Here is a 19270-nt window from a genome sequence, read left to right on the forward strand (position 1 = left end):
GCTATTTCACGTAGTTCTTCACCTGCTTTCCAGGCCCAGCATTGTTCATATATAATGTTTACGCATATTGGAGTGTTATTGATCTCAAGGCAATCTCCCACTCTTCTGTTGGACGCCACTAATGATATGTGGTTGCTTCCAAGCGATCCGTGAAGTCGGGGGTCTGCAAACGACTGACATTAGTGCCCCTGTGTGGCACTGGCCAGGCAGATGGCTCTGTGACAAGCACTGTAGCCCCCCGGGTGACTCATGACATACCTACGTGCTCCTACAACCAATCTCATTGGCTTTTATTGTTCAGCTCAAGATTCCGCCCAGTCTTTCCCACCTACAATGTTCTGAGAACATGTGTGCCCGTGAACTGCAGCAGACATTGGCAGTCATTGTTCACAGACTTTAGGAAGAATCACAAAATGTGACAAGGGGCAGTGACAAATGACTGCAGATATTTGGTAGCATAGTCTCTGCTAAATACTTATGTGACTTCATCTGTCCTCTGCTTTACCTCCTGTGGAAGACAGAGTCCATGGGAGCATTTATTAGAGTACTGCTTCCAGTTAGGTCAAAGTTATACATGGTTTTGGGGGGATCAGATCCTTTAGATATTAGGTTGTTAACTAGGCTCTTTCATGTAGGCTGCCTTTATATGTCTTTCTACTTTGAGATTTATAGTTAAATGTTTTGATATTTCAACAACTAATTATAAAATTTTAAATTCGTATAATCTAGTGGATATGGCTCATTGAAATTAAAGTGTCATTTCAAGTGGCATTGCTGCAATACCTACATATTTTCTTAAGGACATTAGCTCAAATTAGGGAGTGGCTTGCATTTCTGAAATTTGAAAATGCTTTTATGAGGTGTTTTGAGGACCTCAATAATTTTCATGTTGACTGCAAGTGTTACAGAGACTGAGAAGCTGCTGACAGGGATTTTGTGACCATGAGAACCAACAATTTAAGTTTCACATTGAGTCTGAACTGTGATGCTGATGGTTTGGAATTTTCTTTCAAAAAGAAAAAGGCTGTGTGTGTGTGTATGTGTGTGTGTGTGTGTGTGAGAGAGAGAGAGAGAGAGAGAGAGAGAGAGAGAGAGAGAGAGAGAGGTGATGTACTCTACAAAGGAAATGAAATAGAATACAAAATAAGCTGCAGTGCTTTACTATAGCCTAACACTCACTCAGAGGAGAAATTTAGGATCAGAGTCTGAGATAAACGGGTGCAAAAGAAAATGCATGTTCAATTTGAGAAGCCCTGATGGGCCATAAGCATGAACACAGAAGGCTCTGCGTTCGACCTTTAGATATTATGTCGTTTTCCATGGGTGCCAAGTTTTGTTGCTCTAAACATGAAAGGGTATGGAGAAATGTTGGCTATGGGGCCACAATTAGACCAGAAATATATAGCTATAGATGGAGAAATAGATACAGCTATAGCTATAGGTATAGAGAGACAAAGATCTAGGTATATAGATAGGTTCTTCTGTTCCCAAGCTCCGGAAGCGTCTTCATAGCTAAACAAGAGGTCTGTGAGTTGTGCTATTTTTGTTTGACGGCACTGTAGTTTGGTTGACTTTCCTGTCAAAATCGTATCCTGTAGTAAATTAAATTGACACGCCTCTGGATTTTCTCCACTATTCATCTGTACCATATATGTATATATATATGCACACACACACACACATACACACACACACACACACACTCACACACACACATACATATATATAATCTAACCTGACTATCTATGCTTCGGGCCAAGTGTATTTGAGCTAGTCGTGTACTCTGCAGTCCAGTTCTGACTGAGATGTTCTTTTACTCAGCTCGTGAGCTCTTAATAAACACCAGCCTCTATGGAACCTGAAACATTGGCTGAAAGAATTCCCACGTGGAGAGGTCGGATGGAGACGAAGGGCAGTGAAGACAAGTTAATGAGGAAAGCGGGGTGTCAGGGTTCACAGTGTGACCTGCAGAGTCAGACAGGCTCGGGGTCAAGCCCGGGCGAGCAGGCACCAGCCTTGTGAACTTAGCCAGAATCTCGACTTCTCTAAGCCGCTGAGGGGTGCTGGGACGCTGAAGGGAGACAATGCCAGCAAAGAGCTTAGGGTGACACCCTGGAAACACTCCGTAAATATTAACAGTTAATAATGAAATATCCTCTCTGAATTATTCTTAAAAAAAAAAAGAGACGTCTCTAGCAATTGTCTTCTCCATTTTGGTAATTTATCTTGCCCTCCTTTTGAAAACTCATGAAAATAGCTATACGTCATGTATTTGCTTTAAAAAAAAAATGCACCTGGAATTAAATTCGTATCTCTGAGGCAGGTAATCTGTGTGGGCTGATCACTGGTCTACAGATTGAAATATTTCTGGTGTCTCTACACTAATCTCATGCTCAAAAAGAAATTATTGTTCCAGCATTCTTTTTTTTATTTCTGTAATAAATATATGACAAATTTGAATTCCCTTTTATAAAATGCTCTATATCATTTGTGCTACATATTTTGGTGACAACAAACTAATAAATCAGAACCCCAGAGTATAACGGTCTGTGGAATTAGTGCTGGGGCTTGTGGGGGTTACACTAAGATTCTTCTTTTCTCTCTCTCACCTAATCTATTAGATTTCTCCTCTACATGCATTGATCCGATGGTTTCCATCACTCCCAGGAAAAGCTCCATATCCTTGTCATGGCCAATAAGGCTTGCCCTTGGCTCTTCCCCCAAAACTGTTGTCTTCAGAGCGGTTGGCTCTCTCCCCTGCACTCACTCTTGCTCAGAATCATTCAGCAATTGCGTATTGTTGCAGAGAAGCGGCAGCTGCTTCTCTTTCTTCTCTTCAGCTCAGATGGAAGACATTTTTATTGTTAGTTGGAAGCAGGTACCTGTGTGACCTAAAGGTCTCTGCTAACCCCTGGAGGTATATGCATATCTCATGGATTATAAGCTTTTCCAGGAGGAAGTGCTATGCCCTTATCAGTTCGAACCTAGAACCTACTAGCAAAACAATACCTATTTCTTAAACCTAACTGAATCAATTAAGTTGTTAGAAGGAGCATGTCAAAATAGTTTTAGATATTTGAAAGCTTATATATTTCTCTGATAAATGTGTGTTATATAACATGTATTCCCACACACAAACCAACTTAAATATTTTGAATGTGGCACCATGCTAAATTCTTTATAAAGAGTTACTATTGGGGTGACTTTTTCCTTTCACTTAAAATACAAGAGCTGTTAGTTATTTTTATACTAATATTGTTTTTCTGGTTACTTCTCTTGCAAATCAACACACTTTTAAGATCGTATTTTATACCTAGAACATGGCATAATGTCTAGCACTTAGTAGGTTCTCAATAGATAATCATTGTCTAAATAAATAATGCATTTGGGGAAAACTTTCCAAAACATTTTCCAAAGTCTTTTGCAAGCTTGAAACTAATTCCAACAGCTCTCTTTATTCTAGTCATTTTCTTGTTTAACCTGAGAATTCAAAACTAATGGCACAAGTTTTGACACACAAGGGCTTTGGAAACATTGACATCAAGAAAAGGAATATAGTTTCATTGGGGTAAAAGGCACTGAAAATGGTCATTTTGTGAATGTCAACATAGAGATGATGTATATTTATATTTACATATGTTTGTAGGAAATTCGAAACTTTCTAACAGATGTCTGTTTTCCTTTTTGCAGAAACTACCTCAACTCCTGCTGGTAAGAATTAATATTTGTATTTTATTTATTTTATTTTTTTGTGGCAAAGTTTATATATTTAATGTTGATAGACTTTTCTGTTATTATGTAGTGAAATCATTTTGTAAGCATAAACTTTGTAATCGTGACTGGTTTTGCACATTCTCTTGTTCTTAGAATTCCTGCTTTTAAGCCACAAAGTTTGATAACTACCTGAACATATTATTATTTGTATCTGTATTATTATGTATAAATTATAGTTTTTCTTAAACTTGACAGGAAATCATATGGCAGGATTCCAATCTCTAAATTGTAACACTACAAATACATCAATGCAAGTTAGATTAGAAAATTTGATAGTTAAAAAAATGCGTTAAAAAATTACATGAGAAATTAGAGAGAATTTTAAACATAATTACGTTTGTATATGTGTGTATGCATATTTATTCCTTCAAGAGAAAGGCTTTGAGACTATTAAGATATTTTGTAATAATTACTTTCAAATTCCACTATCACAACTCTATCCACACTCTGAACAAGTATCCTAGTCCTGAGGTAAGTTTAAACAAAGATGCTGAAAATAAATCCATACATATTATATGCAAAATAAGAGAGAAAATTAGGCTGCATTTGGTTAAAAACTAATGACATCACTTACATGTTATTGTTATTGAAAATGCATGTTATTACATGTTATTGTTATTGAAACTTCCTGATTAATCACACGGTTGACAGTATACATTAAGAAGGTAAGTAAAGCCATTAAGACAAAGCTGATTTAGTACTCAGTCACTGTTCTAAGGAGGCACATTGGAAATGCTCTGGGAATTGGGTTATTGAAGGGGTCACTTTTGTCATTAAAGGAAAATCCATTCCAAATTATGGCCACAAAGCACTAGGCAGACAGTAACAACATACTCCTGGATCTGCGTAAGAAGCAGATTCTCTTTTATGTTTTTAAGAAGATCTACCGTTGGGATGTTATAGTTTCATAGTATGCAGGGAGGTTTTAGAAATGCATGACAGCCGTCACTGCACAGGACACTGGGACTGGTTTGTGCCATTTACACCCAGGCAGCTTAGCACCCCCACCTCTCCCAGAGGGGTGAGTCCATCACCTTCTCCACTGGCTATTTTTGCAGGAAGGCGGATGAGAATGGCATGGGTTGGGGAGTGAGTGTTGAAAATGGTAGATGACAGGTCACCTCCCTGAGAGAGTTTCCATTATCTCTGTGCTGGACTCTGTTATAACAAGCCTCCAAACGAGGAAACCAGGGCCATTAAAATCATGACCCAAAAATGCAAAGAGAAGGGTCTCTCCCACATGTTGCCAACAGAATATAATCAGTGGAAAGCAGCACTGTCCCCAAAGCAAGGGTACAGGGACAATGTGACATTGGCAGTGGGAGCCTATTTTCTAACCCTGAATTAAAGTCTTACTGATGGAACTTGGGGATGGACACTGAGCTTAAGACGTGTTGCAAGGGTTGCAAGGCTCCTAGGTGGCCTGGCTTCCTCCACGCAGGACTGCGTTTGCTTGGCCACAAGGCATCTTTAGGAAGGGCACTGATCAAAATAGGATAGCACTAGTGTGTGGGGGAATGGGAGTGATTCCCTTTTAGTTTCTTTGTAATTCAAATCTAACAAAAGACTGGGAGTGACTGATGGAAGGAGAATGTCCCAACCTTTCTCTCAAAAGTACAGGGATCGCAGGAACCCCTCCCCAACAGGAAAGATACTTTCACCTGAAACAACAAACAAATCGTTTGTTAAGGTCTATAATGATGAAAGTGAGTCAATGGTATTACACAGGATTTTAAGGACCTCTCTCCCTCCCGTCTCCTCTCTCCCTCCCGTCTCCTCTCTCTCTCTCTCTCTCTCTCTCCCCCCCCCCCCCCCCCCCGTTTCTTCCTTCCATCTTTTCCCCACCCTCCGCCCTTCCTTCTAAACAGAACAAGTGAGAGAACCCTAAAGTTAGATTTAGGATTTTATACTGAAGACAGGCTACTCGCCTACTAGTTGGATATGTTGGTATGTAATTGTGGGTGAAAGTTTACTAGTAAAATTATTTATTTGTGAGTTGTTGGGCTGTGAAATTTTAGGAATTGAACATTTTCTTTGGGAAATCGTGCATATAATAGCCGTACTGCCACTTTGGATTTCTGTAATCCCAGAATAGTTCTGCCAGCATTGCGTGTGCACTGGCGTTGGGGCACTTCAATTAGTTCAGAAGGTTTTTGTCTGGATTTAGTAAAAATTGATTTCACTACATCTTTGATGTTAATGCAAGAAGCTAAGCCTTCTTTGTGCCCTTCCCATTTCTATCTCCTTAATTCTCTATTCAGTAACCGCTCCATTTCAGATCCTAATTCTTTCCAGTCTTATCACTTCTACTCCTTTTTTTTTGTTTCTCCCATTCTCTCCCTTTCCCCAAATCTGTGCTGTTCCCTCTTCCCCAATCTTGTTAAACAGAATTAATTAAAATACTTGGGGGATAGAACTCAATTTGTGTTAATCAAATATTGAAAAACAAATTTTGCTATTCATAGAAGTAAACACAGATCACACGTAGAAAACTTAGAAAAAAATACAATTCTATAATCCCAAGATCAACAGATCACAGGGTGCTTTTTGTCTTTTAAAAACAATTTTGGTGTATTTTCCCGTTTCTTTTATAAAGAAGTACACTTGCTAAGAAAGCTCACACACATACAAAGTCGAAGGCCTTTAACACAGGGAGTTAATTTGCCCCGCAGGAAGCTTTTACATTTGTAGGTTCATATGAGCTGTGCATGATCCTGTTTCAACACTGTCTTATCACATTTATCTTTTTTCTAAAGAATTGAAACTGCAGAAAATGCTATTTCAACATGTCCGTTGGACTTCCTTTGTTACCATAAAGTTGAGAGCATTTTCATAGACTTGGGTCACTTGTGCGGCGGCTGTTTGTGAATTTTGTTTCCCAGTCTTTCACCCAGCCTTTGCTTTGTCTGAATTTGATTTTTTAAATTTCATGCGTACCTAGAGCTTTTGCCGTTTATTTTTTTCTCCTGAAACCTTAGTCCCCCTAACAATCGCCTTCCAACTTTATCATCCTCTATTGTTTTCTTCATGGATAAATCTTTTACAGTTTCTTTTAATCGTCTTTCAGCACTTTGCTTCATCCTTCCAACCCAACTGCTTTGCAGAGGCGAGATCCCAGCGACTGAATTCTGAGAGAGAGGCAAGGAAAAGCCGCTCTCCACTCCGTTTGCCCATTTTTAGCTTCCGCCACTGCCCCGCAGCTGGATTTCTATCTACATCCTCATGCTATATCTACACGCCTGTACGCAGCTCTGCGTGCATACATGTCTGGGTAGACGTGTATGTATTTACCAATATATACACACCGTATACACACGTGCACCATGTATCACATCTGTAGGGTGTGTGTATGGACATGTACATGGATATTATATACATAATACACTCAGGGAGGATGCGTTTCAGGATATGGTTCACAATATTTATTTTCTCCTTCTTCCATCTCCCATTAATGTCACAGGAACGGACGCGCCACAAAAGTCCAGTGATTGGCCTCCGACTAGCCCCTTACTTGCTCTCTCCACTCCATTCTCACCCGCAAGCACCTCTGAACGAGAAAGTAACTCCTCAGAGACCACCCCACGTCTTGGGCAAGGCAGCCCTACCACGGAAGTGGCCCCCAACTCTTTGGGAAATGCTAGTCATCCTGACACCAAAGGTTGGCGTAGAGATGTCGTCTGAAATGGGTTTAGGGAAACTTGTCTTCTTTCCTTTTTTTTTTTGGAATTCTGAAGTTATCAGAACAGTTTTACCTTATGTGTTCAGCTTCTATGTATGTGATTTTATGAAAGTGTATAAAATGGGGGACATCTAGGGGTTTGTATAATCTTGGCTGACTAATGAATGCATGTTATTGGGGGGAGCGGGGGAGGGAAGCCCCCCGAGTAAAATCAGGGGAACTTTTTCTGGTGTCCACATGCTGCCCTGTCCCCGGCCCTGCTCACCTCGGTTTTGTGCAGCCCGGACAGGTCAGAACCCTATCTCAGGGCTTTGTCAGTCTTGCCCTCTCCACCTGGGCCCCCAGAGCAGAACCTCTCTTTACTCAATTCCAGATTCTCAAAATCAGGAAATGATTAGAGATAGACAGCTTATTTTTCTTGGAAAATCACATTGAGGATTAATACTCCGGTTTTGCCATTTGGATTTCTTCCTGGGACATCTGAATTATTTTTTTAAAAAATTAAGTAATCCAGGTTGTGAGTCCTCAAGGTGGGCTGTCAGGTCGTGTGGCCATATCCATAGCAAAATCTCAGAGCGGCGTGGGAGGTGTTTTTGCCGGCACAAACCTGACGCTCCCCAGAATCCTGACAACCAGCCATTCGCTTGTTTTATGGTTAACGTCAGGTGGGCCGGTGTATTCCGGACGTAAATGGAATGACAGGAGTGATATGCGTGTCTTTTCTGAACTGATGTGCTTGTTTCCGTTTTCTGAGGCCAACAGGTCTACAGACACTCTGATCAAAGAGGCTAAGCCCATGTTTAGCAATGCCGTTAACTGTAGTCTGAAAAAAACAAGCACATGTAACACCACCCCAGAAATTTTGTGGACAATGGAAAGAGAGGCTTAAAATGGAATGGATGAGAAATAAGCATAAATAATTTAAAAATACTAACTTTCTCTGGCACAGTAAGACTGACAGGGAAATTGGTTTGGAAAGTTTCTTAGGCTTTCAACTAAAAGAACACATTTTCTCTTCTGGACAAGGACCTTGCTGTGAGGTGATCGTTCAATTGTCTACTGGGATCAACTCTATACGTGTTATTTAATGTATGTTTACCACTGATTCATGTTGTGGAATGCAGTCACATTTGTCTTGCTTACTGATGTACATAGAGAAAAAATAATCCCTTACATCTGTTTTCCAACAGTGTCATACACACCTTTCCAAAATTGTTCTTGTTTTGAAAATAATTGCAATCAATGTCCACATGCATAGCATTAAATTTAACTATGTAATATCATTTTTATAAAAATAGTTTATGCATGTTCAAAACATCAGTATAGAAGTACGTGTGTGTGTGTGTGTGTGTACACATATATACTATGTATAGGCTTTACACACACGTATACCTGCAGTGCAAATGCTATGTCCCCAGATCCTGCTCCTTAAGGACACATTTTCAGCGCGATGTGCCCTCCAGACTTTGGGTCCAGGATCTGTGAAGGTCTGTGTGCATGTGTGCAGCTGTTTCCACCATCTTTTTTGACACTAGATCTTACCAATCTTTTAAAACTCTGCTAGTAGGGTAGTTAAAAATATATTTTTTAATTTCCATTTTTTACATTTTTCATGATAATGAATATCCTTGCATATACGTTTTGGCCATTGTGCCTATTAGATGTATGTCTGTTACATCTCTTGTCGATTTTTCTATTTTTTCCTTTATCTGTGATTTATCAGAGACCCCATATGTGGGGAGATTCTTTTCTTATTCTGCCCACAAAGCAATGTCCCAGTTTTCAGTGTGCAACGTTGATGGAGAATTCAGAAAGCTCAGTGACTCAGAAGTCACAAAGGCCGCCTGGAAACCTGAGTCGTCCCTGGCAGCTGCATTCAGCCTGCTCAGGGAACCTCCCGGAACTCAGGCACTTACCCATGGGCAGACACACGTGGTAATCGATCAGGTCATTTCAGAGTTTGGTAAATGGTAGCAATTTGCTCCTTGTACCCTCCTCGTATTTACATTTTCCATTGCAGTGGGGGAAATCTTGACGAAATAATGTCCCTTTCTTGCCTTAGGTGTCACACCAGGTCCGCTGTCTTCCACGCAGGCAGACTCGCAGACATCCTCTGTTGGATCTGACACTCAGACACCCAGCCACAATGCTTCTGTCACCCCACTCATCTTGTCTTCGGGAACGAATGAGACATCAGGTTTGCAATTCCTTCAGACGTTGGGCAAATGCCAAGGGGCAGGCAGCTGTCCGTGTTTGAAAGTGGTGTGAGGGGTCCAACCACCCGTCCAAGGGATGCATTCAAAATGTCCTGCTTTCCTAGGTACCCTTAGTCTGGGAGGCCACACAGCCAAGGTCCTCGTAGTAGAGATGAGATAATAAAGCTCAAAAACTATGAGCATATGGGTACAAGCTGTTCAGAAGGAAACAGTTATTCAAGGCTCCTAGACGTTTCTTTTTATTTGGGGCAAATATCATTGTACAGTGAAAGCTTCATTTTGCTGGGAATAGAGAATAATAGGTGTGACTCTTTACTGAAAGACCTCCTTCCCATAAACCAAACAGTGACGAGCAGATGACTTGTATTATCCCTGAGAAAGTATGACCACAATGAAATTGCTTTTTAAAAGAAGGAAAAAGAAATAGATGCTCATATTTCCCACGTAAACATGAGATGTTTTCAGCTCAGTACCTCTGTATTTATAAACACCAGGTGAAGTGGCCCCGCCCTGGTCTTTCCAAAATCAGTGTCTAAGTCACGTGATGGTGCCCTTTTTCATCCTGAAATACAGGCATGTTTGTCAGGTTACAAACCTACACAGACACACAGGTCAATTTCGGGGCCCAAGTGCCTGAAAGTTGAAGGTATAAATGGGGAGCCCACAGAGCTGGCATGGAAATGGCCCTGGGTTAAGTGTGAATCAAACATATCAAACAGCATAATTATTATTTCAAACTAGTAAAACTGTTCCCTGGGCATAAAAAGTCATTCCAGGCAATCTACAGACTCTAAACAGCTGGGGAAAGAGCTATTCTCACCTCCTGCCTCATTCCACCCTCTCCGGCTGCCCTGGGAACGGCAGTAAAAAGATTTGGAGCTTTCTGGTAATTTCACAGATTCAGAAACTGGGGCTGGGAGCAGCTGTAAAGTAAGTAGACAGGACGGGCCCACGGAGGCTGCTGCTCCCACAGACCAGGCGTGCTCTGCCCTCAATCTTCCTCTCACAGCGGCTAATTCCACACGTTAAAAAAGCTATTAGGATGAATTAACCTTATTAAAAGTGTAAATGCCACTCCTAAACCATCACCTACACAAGGGACAGTCTTCAGTGAGGCAGGAGGGTAGTGGATTTGGCTATGGGGGGGGCAGGTGCTCAGAGTAGCATGGGGATAGGGTCTCTAGTGACAAGAGTCGCAGAAACAGATGAGGAGAAAGGCTGAAAACAAACCTGGCTGATGTAAAAACTTCCCAGAGAGCCAGTTCTGTGTCTGACTTTTCCTCAAGGGGGAGAAAACCCTTCCACGTGCTTCTTGTTCTGCTGGAGCCTCCCCCCATCCCAGGACCCCAAACTGAAGGATGGGTTTGTGCCATTCGCTCTAGCCTGGTTCAGTGAAACGTGGGGGTTAGAGCCTTTGAACACAGGGCTGGAATCCAAACTCGGAATTTTGGGAGGTGCATTTTCAGTTCTCACGGGACAGGCACATGACCTGAGGCTGTGATGGGCGGATGGCCTGGGCTCGCATCAAAGCCGTTTTCAGAACGGGCCCGCCTGTGTGGCCCTCCTAAAACACTGAGAATGGGGCTGCAAATGAAGATTGACGATGCCCTGGTGACCGTGACATCAGGTGACGGTGACTGTGGCAGTGAAATAACCCAACACGCTCACCTAGGGGTGGCCGTAGTCCCGCTGCTGTTGCCGTGATAGCCAGCATAGCGCCAGTCCTCCCGGAGGCAGCCCGTGACACACAGTGGCTGTCTGTGCTGGAATACTGGGTGAGGGACTTGGGGACACGTCACGTGCCTCAGGCTTCGCAGCTTGACTACGGACAATCCCAACTAGAAAGAGCAAGGCACACTTCCGTCCGTACCGATGAGCTCCCTTGCGGCTGGAACATCAGGGGGATGTCAGTAGAACCCCCGGGGGTGTTCTTCGGTTCTAAACCCACTGGGCGTTTCCTGGCCAGAGGAGCCTACATCGTGAAAGCACAATTGTGACCTTCAGCTGGGAAGGAAGACCCCTCAGCCCTGCAGCTGCACCCGCTTGGCTCTAGTTTAAGAAAATTAGAAGGAAGCCCCCGCAGCAGGGTCCCCTCCCCAGGGAGCTGCCCCCCTCTCCCCCCGTGGAGGCTCGCAGCACGTGGCAGGTGGCGCTTCTGCCTGTGCCGGGCTTCACGCACCCAGAGCTCCATCCACCTCCATCCTGGGGTCTTCCCGCCAGCACCCAGGGGCCCACTCCATCACTCTGCAGCAGTTCTGATATTGGAGGCGGTCCAAGCTGTCTCCTGAGGTCCCGGGTCCTTTTAAAGTTTGGGTTCTGATGACAAAGCTTCATGGGTTTCCAGTCATCAGCCCTTACGGTCATCTCTCGGGTAGCGTTGCTGTGTTTTGTAGTTTTGCAGACCGCATAGACTGTGGTGCAGCAGAAGTGTTTGGGTGTTTGCTGCTCGGCTCAGCCTCCGCCGATCCTATTTACCCTGGCTGGCTGGCCACTGCCCTGGAGTGGCAGGAACAAGCAGCAGTGTTGACGACCTTTCTGATTGCAGGTGTCCCAGCAGAGACGAGTCTCTCCAGCACCCGCGCCCCGTCAGCAGCAACCCCCAGCTCTGCACGCAGCAGCCCAGCTGCCTCACCCACACGCATGTCTGGCATCAGCACAGACAACTCCTCAGGTCGGCCTGCAATGCTCTAGGTGTCCTAGGTTACGGAGGAGGCGAGGGACCCTGGACCCTCAGAGGCAGCCCTTTTATTTCACACCAAATATGGTCGGCAGGATCGCCGTTCTTTATAAATCTTTGCATATGGACACGGATAAGAGCCTTGCCAGGGAAGCTTCTCCTGGCCATATTGCATTTCCTTGTTCATATGGGAAAAGTTCATGGCAGAGAAGAAAGATAAGAGCTGTTGATGACATGGGGCTGGGGACCAGAGCCAGCCTCTCCAACTGTGCGGCTGACTTGGGCCCATGTGACGACTCTGTTCTGTGGGTCAGTGCCCCCCTCTGCAAAGACGGTTCTCATAAGATTCATTTTAAGGGCTTGCTGTGAGGGCTCAAGACGTAAAAAGCCGGTGTGAAATGCAAAGTGCAAAAGAGTAAGTGGCATCCTTATTAGTAATCAAAGTAAGGGCGTCATAACCGTGAGGGAAAAGAGGAGTTTGAGGGAGAGCACACGCCAGGTGAGAATTACACTGAGGGGTGAATGCTTCCCTCGCCACTTACAGTGTTTGTAATGGCTCGAACTATTAGTGATTATCATAAAGGGCCACGTGTAGATAAATCTTTGATGCCTGCTCTTGTTTTAACAATAAGCATCTGTTCCTTCGAAGGAGGGCCCCTCCAGGGAAGATTGGGCTAGGAAGTTCTGGGTCTGTATGTTCCCCTCACCCTTCCATGTGGCAGGCTCATTAACTGTTGTTCTTCTGCTCATTGCCTTGCAGATTCGGACCTCTCATACACCCCACGCACGCAGAACCTTACAGCAAACCTCACACGCACGCAGAGCCCGACAGTAATCACTGGTCTGGCCTCCACAAAAATAGGTGACAGCTTCACCCGCAGTCACGCAGCCATGCCACTGCAGTGGGCCTGGGACGGGCTCATGGAAGGGTCCCTCCTTTGACAAGTTCCATTGAGGGTTGTAATCCTGAGGGCAGGAGGGCAGTTAGTCAGTGACACGGCTCTATTTTTGCAGTGTGACAGCGGGTGGGAGCAGGGAGCACAGTGGCTGTCATACAGTGTCACGTCCTTGGATTAGCATCCTCCAGGAGTTGTGTACTTTATGAAAACGTGTGGAGAAATGACCAAATATACTAGAACTTCTTTCTCTTAAGAATGGGGTTAGGTATTGGCACAGAAAAGAACAGTCCTACCAACGGACTCTCCATCCCAGGTAGTGAGCAATGAGAGCAGAGGACAGAACCTCAGCCACTCAGTGGGGCTGTGGGGACAAAGGCAGGCTGCGGGGAGGGCCCAGTGGTTCGCAGGGCCGAGCCTGCGAGGCCACCATCCTTCCCCAAATCCTTCCAATGCAAAGACCAGATTCAGAGTTCTCTGGGTCCCCGCAAAACACGTCTGCAACTCCGTCTTCAGTTAACTTGATGCTCACACAAGATACCCCTCAATCTGCTGGACCTACTATCTGTGCAAACAGCTTACAGAGGTCCAGCTAGAGAATGAAGCAGCCCACGTCTATTTTCTGTTCTGTTTTTCTTTAAACAAAGGTGTAAACTGAACTCCCTGGGGTTATAATTATAAAAAAATCTAGTTTGAGGTAAATTCAGGGGATGAGGACGTTGAAAATGGTTTTCGCTGTGTGAATAGTCAGTCATGTCGTCATACTGGAGTCAGGTGTGTGCCCCAAAAAGTCTTCATATGATTATTATCACAACTGTGTTTATTAACAAAAATTAACAAAAAAATATTTTCTAGGCTTAGCTCATTAGTTTATAACATTTGAAGATTTGAGATGGAAATGTTTGTTCCAGGCCCTGCAAACCCTGTGTTGTCTGTCAACGCTAACTCAGCAGACATTAGTTTACGAAGTTGAAACATTATAAACCTCCCTTTCCCAATATGACTACAGCTGAGAGATTCTAAAAATGAAATGTTAATAATTTGCATTCTTCTTTTCTCCATTACAGATTTAACTACAACTATGCCACCATGTGGTAAGTTTGTTTGCATAGGGGCAGCTTCTGTCTCTTTCCAATAGCACTTTAATTACTTCCTCATGCCAAGCTTCCGAGACCCCCTAGCAGGCCAAACTCACTGCTCTGATTTCTCACCAATGATGACCTCCAAATCTTCAGAGCCAGTGTCCTTCAGGACAAGAACCTTTGATGTCGTATTCAGACCTCGTGTTGAGTACCAGGATTTTAATAATTACTCGTAAACCACTTCGGCGGGGGGGGCATTTCCCTTCAGTGGGGTGTTTGTAACATGGATACAAGTTTGTTTTGGGGTGGGGGGGGGCAACGTTTCAGTGTAATGATGTACATGGAATGTGGATACTACCTAAAGGCTTATCAAGAAGAAAAAAATGTATGTATCTGTTTCTGTCTGTCCGTCCGTCTCACTTGCCTGGGTTTGGCTCAAAGCAGAGGCCTGAGACCACTTTGTATACATCCCTTCCCCAGTCTCTGCCTCCCTTCCCAGTGGAAGCAGAGTCCTTCTTCCCGGCCAGGGCTTCCCCTTCCACATTTCTACCTGCCCCCCTGCAGTCCCTACTTTCAGTGCACCCCTGAACCCTGAGTGCACAGACCAACCTTCACAGGCTTGTTGGATGAGTGCTATCATCTACCACCAGGGTCCTCTTGTATCGCTGCCTCCTTCTGCCCTTCCCTTAAGTAATGAGGAACGGCTTACAGTTTTTGACATACACAACGTTTCTTCCTGCCTCCTGCTCTTCTTCCTCTTTACCTGGGAGACCACCCCATCCTCACCCAGCACCCCCTCCCTCCATCTGCTTTTCCATGCCCTGCTCATATTTTAAAACATAAAGTGAGCCACCTCCTCCTAACTCTCCACTCTGAAGAGATTTCTCTCTCTATTTCCTGCCCTATAATTTTCTGCATAATCTGATTTTAGGTGTTTGTACGTCTTGGGCAACTCACATCTGCGCCTCTCTCCACGTTAGACTGTTCATGTCCAAAAGCTGACTGTCCGTGTCCCAAGTGGTCGGGACAGTGGTCATAAACATCACGAGGGCTTCATCACTTCTGTTGCATTAATAAATGAACGAATAAATTAATACTCATTGAAAGGATATTTTTACCAGTCAATGGAATGTGTTTAAATAAAGGCGGGAATGTGAGCTGACACTAAGAAAGTTGCTTAGGATGGTTTATTATCAATAGTTTTGCATACATAAAGGAATGATGCAGCCTGGGTTGTCTAAATAGTTAACGGTCCACGTATTTGGAGAAACAGACCACCAAGAACTACGTTTTAGAAAGCACAGGAAGTTAGACAGCAAGAAGAAGAAATTTGTTGGGTGTCATGCCCGTATCAACTCAACAAGTAGTTATTGAGCCCCCACTAATGACAGGTTTTCTGGAAGGACCTGCATGTTTGGTGATGATCAAAGTGGACTGGCCTTGGCTCTCATGGCACACAGTCCACGTTAGGAAGACGGACATTAATCTGATAATCATCCAGATAGAAACTTATAAGCTGGGGTCCTTGATAACGCAGGAAAGGAAGTTAGGGAAGAATACTGTGGAAGCACCTCATGGGTGTCTTCTCTTTTCGTGTTCCCGGGGCTATTCTGTTAATGGTTTGATATTTCTGAAAATACATGTGAAGGCGCCTGCATTTAACGTAGGTTTATTCATTCTGGAAAATGGAAAATAATCCTCCCTGTTTTCTTTTCTTTCAGATCACATGTATGCCAATATTTCTGTGGCTTATGTTTATAACCATGGGAATGGATCATTTCATGCAAAACTCAATGTTGCTGACGAACTGACGTGTTCTCCTATCCAATGTATAAACAACATCATCTTTAACCTAGAAGCATGTTACATTACCAGTGTTAATATAACTGATACATCATGCAACTCTGCAGCACCTAAAAATTTAACATTATATGTACCACCAGGTAAATAGAAGTTGATTACTACTTGTACATTTATAAAAACAGGGTGTTTTCATGTATGGTGCCATCCAAGGGTCACGGGAGCCAGGCACGTGAGAGAACAGGGTGAGGGAAAAGAAGTTAGCAGGAGGCCAGTGGGTGACTTCTGTGCTCAACCAAACTCATAAAGCCATATAAGCCTTCTGTTTTTATTCCTTACCCCCTCCCTGCACTTCTTTTACGGAGCGGTTGGTTCATGTAGATTAGATACAATTTCTCCCACTCAGTGATTAGGCACAAGCGTTTTTTTTCCCTCCTCTGTTTCATTCAAGTCATTAAATATATACGTACAACATATTTATTCTTTTAAATACAGGTGTGTCTGGAATATATTGGGGAAAAGCACAAAGTCAAGGGTTTCATGTTTGTGAAAAGAACAAAAATACTTTCACACAAAAAAGGAGACTTGGTGCTCACGTGGAGCCCACCCAGTTGCTTTTGCCAGCGCTGCTGCATCTGGGAAAGAAAAGGGAGTCAGGTCTCCTGTCCGCTCCACTGGAGCTTAGTTTAACAGCACTTGGGAAAGGGATTCGGGGACTATGGAACTTGTTGACTCTCTCACATCATTTCATAATTCAAGATTATCGATCAATTTATTGACACTTAAATAGGGTAAGACTGATGCTTTTCTGAAAAATGCCATGTAACTTACTCATTTTCTCAAACTATTACCAAAATCAATTATCAATTAAAAACAGAACATAATTTTTAAGAATTGCACTGCCCACGAGGAAGCCCCATACTCTGTGTAAGAACTGTTCCATGTAAAATCAAAGCGTAAATGAGAAAATTGAAGATGTAAATAAGAAAACAAAATGGAGTGAGTGCTTTCAAATATGCAAAAAAAAAGATGCAGTTTTAACTAGATGTTTGCTTGGATTCTGTTTTTTAAAAGTAGCATATACATAAATTCTAAATAAAATGTTACCAAAATGTGTGATATGAAAAAAAAAAGAACAAACTAAATAATCAAGGAACACAAAATCTTAAGTTTAGACTTTTCCAAAAAGTAATCTAAATGTTTGCCAAAGTATTTATTGTGAATTAATTTCAATTGAGCACAGGGCACATGTTATGAAATATTAATCTCCTATTTCTATATCCTCTTCTTGACAGATTCTGAAAGTTTTCAGTTAAGTGACTGTGTAGAGAAAGAAAAAGCAAATACTTCTATTTGTTTAACTTGGAAAAAAACCAAGAACAATACTTGTGATGGAAATAAATTTAAATACAGATTTACATGTGGTAAGAATATAGCATTGATCAGATAATTTTCTGTGGTAAAAAGTTGTGCTACATATTGTCTAGTTTTTCCTTCCCTCCTGTATTTCCTTCCTTCCTTCTCTCTGTCTCTCTCTGTCTCTCTCTGTCTCTCTCTGTCTCTGTCTCTCTCTGTCTCTCTCATTCTCTCTCATTTGTTTGGAATCAAATCACTGTATTCTCTATACCCCTCACATTCACAAAATAGACAAGCACTCCCCCTGAAAAATAACTTGAAATCGTAAAAGTCAGTTTACAAGCATTTTCTTGGCAACTGTTACACACAAGGTATTGTAGAAGAGATGGTCAGAGAAGGGTGTTGTAAAACGATGGTACATATTCTGTGAAAATGAAACGGCAAACCAATGTTTTGCCCAAAGGGCAAGACCATATGATTCAAGCGTTTACTTGGTCAGCCCTTCACCAACAACATTCACCAGCAGCTTCTAGAACATTGAGATGGAAGGGAAGTGGATAAAGAACAGTACGTGCTTCTAGGGATAAGTTGGGGTTCATATTGGTGGGGGGCAATAATTGAAATATCATTACTTTTGAATGATTAATAATATTATGATTTTGATTCCTTTTTATTCGGGGTTATTGAGATGGAATCTCCCTTCCTTGGCATAAAGCCATCTTCTAGGCCATTTTTGTCAGGACAGACAAATGCACACAAACACACACGAAGGATGAAGTGTGACCCCGGTTGTCACCATCCTGTTACAGGGAAGATACATGACTGTGATACCAGTTGTATGAGGAAAGCAAGAACAGACATATGCTGGACTGATGATAAAACAATGACCTGAAATATTTATTAGGTGAAGGCTAACTGAGGTGTAGTCTCGGTTTCTGAGCAGAGAACAATGAACTAATTCCACTGGTTAAATTAGAGACACTCTCAAATTCAGTTTTACTTCCTAATGTTTTCTTTAAAATTGAGTGTGGCAAAACAGTGTATTGTTTTAGTAGTTTTCAGGATCTTTTACTTATTATTTTGACTATTTACATAGGTTTTCAATCTAATAGATATTAATTACAAATATGAAATCTAAATAAAAGTTACATGTCTTATATTGCATTAATATACTCATACGCATTACTTATTTCTTTCAGGTAATAGTACTGGAATTGAAGATAAATTTGAAAAGCACGACTTGCAACCCTACACAAATTATACTTGTGTCTCAGAAATTCTCTATGATAACTATAAAGTTACTGAAGAGAAAATTGTGCGAACAGATTTTGGAAGTGAGTATATTACTTACATTTATGCATAAAATTTCTTCTTATATTCTATGATTACTTGAGAATCACTGAAAATGATGTTATACATATGGAGAAAGGGTTTCAGAAAATGGATTTGTATCATTTTTTTAAAGTAAAATTATTTAGAAATAAATGACAGGGGATCCAAACCTCTGTCAAGGGTTTTGCTTGTTTTGCTTTTTGCAAACTGTAAACTGTTGTGAGGTTGTGGTGGAAGCGAAACGGTGAGGTAAGTGAAGTGTGTGTTCACTCATTGCCCGTTTCATGCCCTTTTCCCCTGAGCATCATTCTGGTCCTCTGGTGCCCCCTGCCCCTCTAGTAGATCCTGCCTCTGAGAGAAGTACAACGAGCACATCTGCTAATAAAACACAGTGGTAAGTCCAAGAATTGGCAGCAAAATAATAATTGTTATTACTAAAATGCCAGCAGTATAGATAA

General features: G+C 42.4%; 1 protein-coding gene across 5 annotated transcripts in view; it reads left to right on the top strand.

Moving 5' to 3' along the window:
* PTPRC (protein tyrosine phosphatase receptor type C) overlaps positions 1 to 19270 on the top strand; it is a 96578-nt gene that overhangs the window by 44506 nt on the left and 32802 nt on the right. The window contains exons 3-11 of one of the 5 annotated variants that reach the window (XM_019750883.2): positions 3691 to 3711; positions 7235 to 7432; positions 9516 to 9650; positions 12215 to 12340; positions 13107 to 13208; positions 14310 to 14336; positions 16046 to 16267; positions 17420 to 17548; positions 18680 to 18814. In XM_019750883.2, the coding sequence (XP_019606442.2) occupies positions 3691 to 3711; positions 7235 to 7432; positions 9516 to 9650; positions 12215 to 12340; positions 13107 to 13208; positions 14310 to 14336; positions 16046 to 16267; positions 17420 to 17548; positions 18680 to 18814 (1095 nt within the window). The remainder of the gene's footprint in view (positions 1 to 3690; positions 3712 to 7234; positions 7433 to 9515; positions 9651 to 12214; positions 12341 to 13106; positions 13209 to 14309; positions 14337 to 16045; positions 16268 to 17419; positions 17549 to 18679; positions 18815 to 19270) is intronic. The other 4 variants (XM_019750886.2, XM_019750887.2, XM_074317082.1 and 1 more) reach the window with 4 other exon arrangements.

This window comes from Rhinolophus sinicus, linkage group LG12 (genome assembly GCF_036562045.2).
Source record: "Rhinolophus sinicus isolate RSC01 linkage group LG12, ASM3656204v1, whole genome shotgun sequence".
Lineage (NCBI taxonomy): Eukaryota > Metazoa > Chordata > Mammalia > Chiroptera > Rhinolophidae > Rhinolophus > Rhinolophus sinicus.